This window comes from Telopea speciosissima, chromosome 10, assembly GCF_018873765.1.
Source record: "Telopea speciosissima isolate NSW1024214 ecotype Mountain lineage chromosome 10, Tspe_v1, whole genome shotgun sequence".
NCBI lineage: Eukaryota > Viridiplantae > Streptophyta > Magnoliopsida > Proteales > Proteaceae > Telopea > Telopea speciosissima.
The window spans coordinates 6,700,453-6,712,959 of record NC_057925.1 but is presented as its reverse complement, the minus strand read 5'-3'; the positions used below and the strand labels follow the sequence as shown (position 1 = coordinate 6,712,959).

The window sequence follows — 12,507 nt, the reverse complement described above, 5'->3', positions numbered from 1 at the left end:
CCAAACCTGACCTGTCAATTTGTTATGAGCTAATGCCAGAATTAGGGTGTTCCATGACACTACATTCATACTACTCATTTCATTAAAAAAATTTTGGGCAGAGTATATGCATTCTAGATCGATGTACATTCCCATTACAGCATTTCCAAGAGATGCATCCATATCTATCCCACTTTTGATTACATGAGCATGCAAGCTTTTGCCCTTCTCCAATCCATTATCTGAGTCCGTACAAGTTGACAATAGAATTGCAATTGTTGTTGTGTTCGCTCTAATGCATTCTGATCTCATTCTCTCAAACGATCGGAAAGCTTCATCAGAGGATCCAAACTCTTTAAAGGCAGACAGCATAGCATTCCATAAAGCAACATCTCTTTTAGTAGTGGGAATGGTCTCAAACAGTTTATGTGAAGATTCTAGGCTCCCATTCTTGCTATACGTAACAATCAAAGCATTCACTATGAATATATCAGAAGAAAACCCATTTTTAATGGCAAGCTGATGGATTTGCTTCCCAAATTCAGCAAACCCTTTGCTCGTACAGGACTGGACCATAATCAAAACTGTTACAGAATTCAGCCTGATTTCATCAATTAGCAACGACATAAAAAGTCTATGTGCTTCAGAGGAATCTTCCGCATTAACATACCCAGAAATCATTGCATTCCATGATACAATGTTCCTGACCACCATCAAATCAAACACAAGACGCGATACCCTTAAATTGAATCTTGAGTAAAAACCGATCAAAGCAGTACCCACATGAGATTCTGAATCAAACAACCCATTCCTCAAACAATGACAGTGTATCTCCTGTCCTGATCTCAACTCCAAGAGTTCCCCGCATGCCGAAAGCAGACCCACCAGAGTAACCGAACTGGGTCTCAGATTCTCACTCTGCATCCGTGCAAACAACAAAACAGCATCCTTGTGCTGCGAATTTCCCACATACCCACAAATCATAGCATTCCAAAAAACTGTGTCTCTGTTCGGCGATTCTTCGAACAGATGAAGAGCTTCTTCAAGAAATCCACATTTGCAGTAAAAATCAACAAGAGAAGTCCGAACTCGAATATCTTCAGTTAACCCCATGGCCCGAATATCTGAATGGACCTTCCTGCCTTTTTCGACCTCTTTTAGCCGGGTACATGCCTTGAGGACGAGTGGTAAAACGAAGATATCAGGAGAAACCCCTGATGCCTCCATTTGGGTATAAGAAGTGAGCACTGCTCGGTCGTTTCTCAGCCTGGCATGGTTTCGAATTATTGATTTCCAGGCTTTGGGGTCTTTGGTTTGAGTTCTGGAGGGTAGTACGATAGGAATCTTCTGAGGAATAGCTGAAGTAGATAACTCCATTGAAAGGTAGTTTTTATTTGCAGGAAACGGGAAGCTGAAATGGCCGCTTCAGTGAAGACCGAAGATGGGGTGGGGGCCTAGTGGACTTTATCCTGGTAGACATCTGGTAGAGCCGTTGAGTTTATCCTGAGATGCCAAAAATACCCTTCTAATGAATCTTTTCCCGTATAGCCAATGAGTACGCAGGGGTATATACATAGATGGGATTTTTATTTCACGGGGATGGGATGGTAATTATACATACTCATTGATCTCGGCATAAGGACAACGCATTCTTTTGCCCTTTTTGGGAAATTGAACACTTCCTCCTCATGTGGTTCCTATGCCAAGATGGATCGGGCTCCTCTCCATTGAGTGGAGAGCCCAATGAGGCATCTAACGGTTGAGTTGTGCCACACACATCTTGATGCGCACCCAGTCAACCGTCAAGACGTGTGCGGCACAGCCCCGCCGTCGGACGCCTCATTGGGCACTCATTAGGTGATGTCGGATCTATGTTAAGACACGAGCATGTAAAATTACTACCCTGCCCCCATGAAATAAAAAATCTCCCCTCCATGTTGATGCCCTTGCATGCACTCTTATTGGCCCCCACACACGACATGATAACGATCTCTTGCACTTTTTAGGAAAAAGATTCTCTAAGCCGCTGATGTAGGTCTACTAGCATCTCCACGTCAATCTCTTTCCTTCTCATATGATTTGACTTCAGTGCCCTCCATTGGATGGTAACGCACCTCATTGGTGCACTCCTCCATGCTTGTTTAGAAAACCCTCTCTTTTTTTAAAAAAAAAAAATTAACATTGACAAAGCAAGTTAATTTTTTGAAGAAATAATTAGCTGAAATACAAAGGAAAATAAAGCTAACGCATGGAAGATTAAGGTGATTGAATTTGGCTCCGATTTTTTACAAGGAAACAATCTAAAGTTCCCTACTTATCTCATGGTTAGAATTGCCACACATATCTATTTCACAGAATAATAGATGGGTGGATGGCTCCGAGTTGGGCTCACGTTCACGTACATGAACATACAAGAATGGCTCACAATCGTTCAGATGGAATCCACTCCATGTTGGTCCCACAAGATGGATTCCATCTGAATGGCTGTGAGCCGTTCTTGTATATTCACGTAGACTCGATGGCTCCCTCGTCACAGCAAGGGAAGAGAATGAATCACTTGCACGAAAGTACATCTTAGAGCCAAGAATTTTTATCACTTGTGGTTCCCCTGCCCGGTATGGTTCCCTAGTGCCTCTAATAAAAGGGAGGTGGATCCCACCCGGGCAATGTGTTCAGTCAGGGGGTGGAATGGTCATTTCAATCCCCCATGAGAGGAACCGCAACCGTATCGGTCAGCGAACCTCAGGGGATAAAGGTCCTAGAGCCAATTATATTTTGCTTTCTCCCCTTGTAAATGGCAAAAATAAGATAAATGATTACCTCTCACATGTACGTGCAATCAGCTATCTTACCAGCACGTACGTGCAAAAGAACCGAACTCGGAAAGCAAGGCCACTAAAGAACCTGTTGGTTTCCTTGAGCATTCAAACATGGGAAAAGATACACACGCTAGAGTGGGGATTTCTTCTCACGCCCTCTCACCTAATGAATAATGGGGTTCATAATGACATTCTCACTCTCTTAGACAAAATGTGTGTTAGGATTTTTTCAAAATGCGACGAGTGTGAGCTTAATTAATTATTGGGTCGATCATTGATGGGGATCAAGAAATACAAGGGCTGACGTGGCATGCTACTATTTTATTGAGATGGACCAGACTGGCCTGGCCCATTGTGGAAGTGGGTTAGGGTTGGGGAGTATTATAAATACTACTGATGAGGGGTCCCTGCAATCACTATTCTCTTTTTTCTTTTCTCCACAAGAAAGGGAGTTTTGGGAGAGTCTAGGAGGCGGCAGAAGATCCCCATCGCGGATTGCATTCATTATCTGACGGATTGTTGCAGCTATTGGAGGCGTTCGTATCTATTCTTCATCAACACACGTGGGTGTTAGGTACACCTTGCTTTCCCTGTTTATATTAATTCAATCGTATTCTAGAGATCTGTATGGGGACAGATTAGGGTTTGACAAACCCTTGCGTGTTCTAACAAGTGATATCAGAGCCGACCATACAGACCTAGGATCGATTGATTAAGAACTTGGATCGAGTTTTGACGGTGGAAATAGGGTTTTTGGTCGGAATTTTGACAAAACCATACGTTTTGGCCACTGTCGAAATTTTCCAGCGGCAAAAGTCGAATATATTTAGATGGGTGCGAAGGGCTCAGAGAGACGATCGCGGCGACGTGTGGATCGTCACTGCCGGTGGCCGGACGCACCGACACGGTCGGTCGAAGGCGCGAGTGAGATCCACACGCTGGCGGCAGTTGTAAAAAAAAAAATTTAATTCGTATCAATTATGACATCATCTGACGTTATAGGGCTAACGTCAGCATGACGTCGACGGTTGCTTGCGGGTCAAGCTTGACCCGTTCAGACCTGACCCGGACCCGGGTCAAACCTGACCCAGACCCGGTCAAGGATTCCAGACCCGACCCAATTTTCTACCCGCTGCCCCAGTAGGGTGGATCGACGGTCCGATTCAGGTGGATCGGGTTCTGCTCTGTCTGGTTCGTTTGTTCGGACAGGTTCGGTTTGCCTTTTAAAACAACAAAAAAAAAAAGGGAAAATTGACCAGAAAACTTCAAATGGACCATGTGGGTTCGTTTGGATGAATTTTGAGATGCTGTTTTTTCTGGTGTGTCTTTTTTTCGTGCTTTTCGTTTTGATATGCAATTCGGCATACCTTGGATAAACAGAGACTATGGTTTTGGTGGTTTTTAAGTTTTTCAGTTGTTTTGGGAACAGAATCGACTGTTTTAGAACGTTTTTAATTGTTTCAGAAGCTGTTTTTCCTGTTTTGGAATGCCGTTTTGATTGGATTCTGTTCTAGGATGCCCCATTTTGCTTGAATTTTTCAAGGCTAACATTTTGGGTATCCAGTTCGAATATTTGGTTGAATTTATGGGACCTGTTAATGACGATTGTGTCACTTTCGAGTGACGTATGGGCGAGTGGAGCATCTGATTGGGCTCCGGCTGGTCTTGTTTCGTTCGTAATTTCAAGACCTACCCACTGGTACCTGGTTTTGGACGTTAAATATTTTCAGGGACTTATTTTAGATAATTATACTGCTTTGAGCATATTTGGACTAATTTGGGTTGACCATTGCTGCTTGGACGATGAATGTACATGTCACAACACATTATGGACGATCGATGTGTTTACTTTCACATATATTGCTGCATATCTGACTGAGGAATTATGAGAGGGTAAAATGGTGATCCACTAAAGTGGCCCATTGAATCCTTTTATGGTTCTGTCAAGGCAGCGGATTAGGTGACATTAGCCCAAAGGCAATGTTACTAAAGTTTGACAAGGTGATATGCATATGGATTGAAAGGATAGTGGTCTAAGGGTTCTAGTTGCCCAAAGGTGCTAGGATTTCTGAAAACTACTAATCTCTTCACGGAAAGACAGTGTCACGCCCCTATTCCAGACAAGGAATATAATATCATATAAAGGGTGACTAGGACGACGCGTGTCATCCTACTAAACCGCCCGGATCACTGACACAGTGTCCCAACGCACAGTCATATCCAATATTAACACAATATAATATTAGAATGCAGAAAAGAGGAATATTACATTCCAAGGATCAGTAGTATTGCGGAAGCGTATAAATCGAATAGTTACAAGATGTTCAAGGCTAGATGATAAATACAGTAATTAGTTACATTTCCAATGACCATCTAATAACTATCAAAAATGGTATCACAGTAAGTATTTCACCATAGGCCTTAGCCTCAAAAGTAATCAAAAAGGGATCGAGTCCCGAATATCCTCACGGCCCGTAGGCACAATCATCGCAAGGACACCCGTCGCCATGTTCCTCAAACACGGCCTCCGGTTCCTCCTCACCGATCTCATCGTATCCCGAGGGCTGAACTCCAAGTCCCGCGAGATATCCGTCACCTGCACCATAATCTAAAAAAAAATTGTGCGCACGAGGGGGTTAGCTCCACTGAGCCAGTGAGGGGATGGGGATGCACAAACACGCAATTCACATAGTCCAATGATGCATGCACATGTTAAGTCCATTTTTCCACCTAACAAACAACTAAGTCAATGGCATATGCTACTGTGACAACTCGGGAGACACTGTGGGTCACTTAACTTATCGCCACAATGAAACCTCAATTGTCACGTGGGACCTACGCCGATCGAAGCCTCCAAGACCACTCAGTGGCAGACCCCTGATAACCAATACTACCATGACTGGCCTCTCCCACCTCCACAGAATCCGGTGTACTGATTACCCAACACCTAAACCCCTGTTGGTAAGGGTCGTAGCATAAGGGTGTGAAATCCTAGCCACAATATACTACATGCAAGTCCTATCGTCCCGAGAGGTAATCCGGGCGCATCAACTTTTCATCCGGTTTAGTGCCCTTACAAGACGGCACGGCGCGCATGATTCAACATGACATTCAACATAATTTCTTCATAAATGTTTATAGAGTTCGGGGTTCCGGCACCGGTACCCACCGGCACCGAGACCCATCAAGATACAACATTACCAATCAACATTATAACAAATAGATATAAAATTATGCAATATGCGCAAACATGCTTATTAATTATAATGAGTACATAATATATAGTGCAATAATAATAACAAGCCCATACAACCAAACCCACTCACAACGTATACGCCAAGCACCCAGTTTATCAGTTGTCGCCTCGATCAAGCAATAAGCCACAAAAGTGAATATTTTAACCTATACAAAGAGTGGAATAAGGTTAAACGAGCGAAAGGAACGGATCCCCAAAAGATCTCCCATAAACACTTAAGTATAAGGTTTCAGAGACGAAGTGGTTGCAGGAGTGGTTTCATGCCCAAATTCTGCAACCACATGTAAATCCTAGGAAACCGGGACAGTTTTAGTCAAGGTCGGATGCAGATGTGGTTTCAGAAAAACTGAATCCAAGTGTAAATCCGAGCTTCACAGGGGCTCAGGACAATTTTTGTCAAGGTCGGATGCAGATGTGGTTTCAGAAAAACTGAATCCGAGTGTAAATCCGACCTTCACAGAATCCTTCTCGGGAAGGTAGTTTCAGGGGGGTTTCTTGCAGGTCTGAAATCACATGTAACCCTCACACCTTCAGGTCCAAAATCCGAAGGATTCCCCTCCAAGGACCCCATTTCAAGTGGTTTTTAAAGCACAAGGACTTCTAGAAAACTCTATCCTAAGCTCCTTAGGGTCCAACCTTAAATCTCCCAATTGGCAATGAGAACCCTCACATTAGAGCTCATAATGGAGTGAACTAACTCCACCATAGCTTGGCTTTAAAGCTCCATCTACTCCCTAGGTTCCAAGAGAGATCTAGGTCAATCTCTCCCATTACCCAACCCCTTTTTGAAATCCAAAATAGAAGAAGGAAGAAGCTTACCTACCCCCAAGATGAGAGCTCCACGATTTCTGCCCAAGAGATGGGGTCTCCACCTTCCTCCAAGCCTCTCTCTCCTTCCTCTTTCTCTTTCTCTCCTCTTTCTCTCCTCCACGATTTAGGGTAGAAGAGGATGTTGAAGAAGAAGTAATGTTCTCTCCCCCTCCTCCTCTCTTTTATAATAAATGGGTATTTGGGGTACCTCAAGTCAAATGGGTCATGAGGCCTAATGGGTCAACCCATTAGTCCTATGTGGGTAAGTGGATGGAATAACCCACCATTGGGTCAATAGGTTATATGGGCCTGCCCACAACCTCAATTAGGGAAAAGCCCATTCTTAGATGGGTTCATATGAGATGGGTATAAGTCCCCAATGTACTTCCTAAAGGTACGCGGGACCCGAACTTAAATTATTCCCTTCTCTCATGAAATAGCTCGAGCGGTTCAAGCCCGGACCCGCACTTCGAGGTTACCAAGGGAAGAATAATTAATAAGACTTGAGGCTAGAACTTACTTTTCCCCCTGTCATGGTTTATTACCCATGACCCCGAACAGCTTCGCCACGGCAACGCTAAACTCATCACCGAACGAAATATCCAGCTGAGGTGACGGTCCAGGATGCTCTCTCCTGAACTCCTCGCTTCCCGGGCTGGTACTTGGAGGGTAGTCGACGAAGTCGCCGTCCACGAACTTTCCCCACTGGCGGTTGAGGAATCTTTCCTCCACAGGCAAACCCGTGCTGTGGTCAACGATTTTGTAGCTAGGTTTGACCATCATGGAGAACAGGTCACCAGCATACATGGCAGCGGTATCTACACGTCACGAGAAGAAATGATATTTAATTATATCCCGGGGTACGGGTATAACATCCCCCCCACCTTATAAGAAATTTCGTCCTCGAAATTTGACGTACCTTGTAAATAGGCAAGAAAAGGGTATTTCGCCCGCATTTCTACCTCTGCCTCCCAAGAAGCTTCCTCTTCCGGATGGTTGCACCATTTTATCTTCACATAATGAATGGGCCGGTTGCGAAGATGAACAACCTTGCTGTCCAAAATCTTTTCAGGCAGCTCTTTATAGGACATGTCGGCCGCAAGTTCTGGTGGTTCATGCGTCAATACATGGCTTGGATCATGGACATACTTCCTCAACATAGACACGTGGAAGACGTCGTGCACACCTTCTAAAGATGGAGGGAGTGCTAACCGATATGCCACCGGTCCAATCCGTGCAAGGATCTCAAAAGGTCCTATAAATCTCGGACTCAGCTTGCCCTTCTTGCTGAAACGCATCACCCCTTTGGAGGGTGATACCTTAAGAAACACTTTATCGCCAACGGTGAACTCAAGGTCCTTCCGTCTCAAGTCCGCATAACCCTTCTGCTGGGTGAGCCGCCTTGATCCGCTCACGAATCAAGTCCACCTTCTCGCATGTTGCCTGAATCAACTCGGGTCCAAGAATACGCCGTTCACCTACTTCGTCCCAATATAACGGTGTCCGACACTTCTTCCCATACTGAGCCTCAAACGGTGCCATGCCTATAGTAGCCTGGTAACTGTTATTGTAAGCAAACTCAATAAGTGAGAGATGCTCGTCCCAGCTGCCTTGCATATCAATGGCACAAGCTCGGAGCATATCTTCCAATGTCTGAATAGTCCTCTCCGACTGTCCGTCGGTTTGAGGGTGGAAGGCTGTACTAAAACTCAACAGTGTACCCATTGCCTTCTGAAACCCTCCCCAGAACTTAGATGTAAATCTGGGATCCCGATCGGAGATGATGCTCACAGGAACTCCATGCAGACGAACTACATTATCAATGTACAAGCGGGCCAGCTTGTCCATCGAATAGGTAATCTTCATGGGGATGAAGTGAGCCGTCTTTGTCAATCTGTCAACGACAACCCATATGGTATCGACACCTCTAGGCGTGCGGGGCAACCCGGTGACAAAATCCATGGTAACATGCTCCCACTTCCACTCTGGAACAGGCAATGACTGTAAGAGGCCATGAGGTCGCTGTCTGTCCGCCTTCACCTGCTGACAAGTAAGACATTTTGCCACATACTCAGCCACATCCCTCTTCATTCCACTCCACCAGTAATATTCCTTCAGATCTCTATACATCTTCGTACTACCTGGATGAATAGAATAGGGAGAGTCATGGGCCTCAGCTAACACTTCCTTCCTCAACTGAGGGTTACTAGGAACACATAGCCGTTGTCTGAACATGAGAACACCACTCTCGTTAAAGTAAAATCCGGTTCCGCTGCGTGTCCCCCTTGATAGCCTCAATAACCTTTTGAATCTCCTCATCGAAGCCTGGGCTGATTGAATTCGCCCTACCAGTGTGGATTGTATTGATAAAGCTGATAGAGATAAGGTAACACCATCAACCAGTAATTCCAGGTCCATCCTTCTAGCTTCCTCGATGAGTTTCTCACTGGCTGCTAGTGATGCCAGTGACAAGGACTGAGATTTCCGGCTCAGCGCATCCGCTACTACATTTGCCTTGCCTGGGTGGTAATGGATAGTACAATCATAATCTTTCAACAACTCCAACCACCGTCGCTGCCTCATATTGAGCTCCTTTTGTGTAAAGAAGTATTTGAGGCTCTTGTGATCACTGTATATTTCGCTCTTCTCACCATATAAATAATGTCTCCAGATCTTCAGAGCGAAAACCACAGCGGCAAGCTCCAAATCATGGGTCGGGTAGTTCTTCTCATAGTCCTTCAATTGCCGAGAAGCATAGGCCACTACCTTCCCATCTTGCATTAGAACACAACCCAAACCCATTTTAGATGCATCACTGTAGACTACCATCCCTCCAGTACCATTAGGAATGGTAAGTACTGGAGCGGAAACCAGCCTCTGCTTGAGCTCTTGGAAGCTCTTTTCACAGCTATCAGACCACTCGAACTTCACTCCCTTTCGGGTCAGTCGTGTCATAGGAGCGGAGAGCCTTGAGAAGTTCTCAATAAATCTCCTGTAATAGCCAGCTAGTCCCAGGAAACTACGAATGTCTGCCACATTCTTGGGTATCGCCATCAACTACGACTTCACCTTGCCAGGGTCAACCTCTATACCCTTACCAGAAACAAGGTGTCCCAGAAATGCCACCTGTTGTAGCCAAAACTCACACTTACTGAATTTGGCGTACAACTGTTTCTCCCTTAGGCGTTGCAATACTAAGCGAAGATGGTCTGCGTGCTCCTCCTCGCTCTTGGAATAGACCAAGATGTCATCAATGAAGACAATGACATACTTGTCTAGAACATCGTGGAACACCCGGTTCATCAACTCCATAAAGGCGGCCGGGGCATTGGTCAGCCCGAAGGACATGACCAAGAACTCATAATGACCATAGCGAGATCTCGAATCTTGTCTTGCTGATATCACTATTTCGATCTTCAATCGATGGTACCCTGACCGGAGATCAATTTTCGAGAACACCTTCGCACCCTGTAGTTGATCGAATAGGTCATCGATCCTAGGCAAAGGATACCGGTTCTTGATTGTCAATTTGTTGAGCTCACGGTAGTCAATGCACAGACGCATACTACCGTCCTTCTTTTTCACAAACAACACAGGTGCTCCCCAAGGAGATACACTGGGTCTAATGAAACCCTTCTTCAACAGGTCATTCAACTGCTCTTGTAGCTCCTTTAACTCGATTGGGGCCATCCTGTAAGGTGCCTTGAATCTTGGGGCTGCACCAGGAATCGGATCTATCATGAACTCGTCTCGCGATCCGGTGGCAACCGCGTTAGATCTTCGGGAAAGACATCCGGAAAGTCTTTCACCACGTGCAACTCTTCCAAAGGCACGCCTTTGGCTTCAGTGTCTATCACGGATGCTAGATAACACCGACATCCCTCGCCAACAACTTCGTACTTGGAGGCGAGAGATGATAACTTTCTTGGGTCTCTCCCGCTTAGTACCCATAAACACAAACTCTTCACCTTATTGGTTTGAATAGAACCTTCCTCTCCGAGCAGTTAGGCGGCTTTGTGAGTTGATAGCCAATCCATTCCCAAAATCACATCAAAGTCTTTCATATCCAGCGAGTACTAAGCTTGCTTCGAGTCCGTGACCACCCACACATACGGCAAGGATCACAAACCGAGTTAAGTTCAACCTTGCTACCCGTTGGTGTGACTATCGGTTTACGGGCCATTAGCTTTGGTTCAATGGACATCTTCTTAGCAAAACTAGGGGACACAAAAGAGTGTGATGCCCCCGAATCAAATAAAGCATAAGCAGGCTGAGAGCAAACAAGAACGACACCTGACAAGCAACAGACAACCAATCATAGAAACAAAAGCTATTATATGCACATCTTAAGAGTAGAGTGCATTACCTGTAATAACACTGGGATCGGCCTGGGCCTCTTCATTTGTCACAGAATACACCCGACCTTGAGATCTATGGGCCGGAGCAGGAAGAAGAGAACGCACAACTGCCTTGGCTTGGGGTGCCTTTTGTGTAGCTGCACCTGGAGGACCTATCATCCGAGGATGAGGACAGTCTCGAACCATATGCCCGGACTCCTTGCAATTGTAACATATGAGAGTCTGGGAACCATAGTGAGGAGTTGATGTAGGCCTGGGCACTTGCACCGCATCTGACCTCCGGGACTGGGCCGGAAAAGTAGTAGTGTAAGATCCTCTCCTTTGGAATTTTGTGGATCCCCTAGGTTCATGAGAGGTCATGGGCCTTTTACCAGCCTGAATGGCCCTGTAATTCTCTCTCTGCTGGTCGTCAATCACCTTAGCGGCCTGGACCGTCTCAGCGTAAGTAGGGTACTTGTGTAGTACCACAGAAGTACTAATGCTAGGTCTAAGCCCCTTCTCAAACTTCCTAGCCTTCACATTCTCGGCCTTCATGTGTACCGGGGCGAAGTAAAACAGCTCCTCAAAAGCTTGCTGGTACTCAAGGACCGATTTGGATCCTTGAAAGAAGCTCATAAACTCAGACTCCTTCCTATCACGGAAGTTTTGAGGGAAGAAATTTTTGAAGAAGACTTCCTTGAATTGAGCCCAAGTTGCCTCTGGGTGAGTTGCCCAAAAATGGTCTTTAGAGGAGAGCCACCACGCATCGAATCACCCCGGAGCTGGTAGGTAGCACACCGGATCTTGTCCGTGTCATTGCAGCTTATCACTTCAAAGATTCTCTCAAGATCCCTTATAAATGTTGCGGAAAAAGGAATCATGGGCCATCTTGTAGAAGGTTGGAGGACGATGTTTCGAAATCTCTCCGATAACCTAGCGAGATCCACCCAAGCCGGAGTCACCGCTTGGACCGAAGGAGCCACGAAGTGGAAGGTAGAATAGGTGCTGGCACCTCTTGTGTCAAAGGAATTCGCGGTGGCTTGAGCCGGAGGAACACTAGGTACAACAGAACCCACGAGGGGGTGGGGAGGATTGACTTGCACAGGAGGAGGCACTGGCTGCCTTTCCCTAACAAAGGCTTGGAACATAGCCGTCATGTTTTGCATAAATTGGCGCTGCTCTTGTTGCGCCTCCCTATGCTCTCGTTCCATGGATTGCAACCTATTGCTCAACAACGCGGCGACATCCGCATTATTACTAATTGGCGGTGCTACCGGTAGAACCGTATTCAAGCCTCACCGGCCTC

General features: G+C 45.7%; 1 protein-coding gene across 1 annotated transcript in view; it reads right to left on the bottom strand.

The window, feature by feature from the left end:
- The window catches only part of LOC122642345 (pentatricopeptide repeat-containing protein At3g16610-like), a 1,603-nt gene extending 184 nt beyond the window's left edge, over positions 1–1,419 (bottom strand). The window contains exon 1 of the mRNA XM_043835781.1: positions 7–1,419. Coding sequence (XP_043691716.1) covers positions 7–1,356 — 1,350 coding nt within the window. The 5' untranslated portion in view covers positions 1,357–1,419. The remainder of the gene's footprint in view (positions 1–6) is intronic.
- Between the last annotated feature and the right edge of the window lie 11,088 nt (positions 1,420–12,507).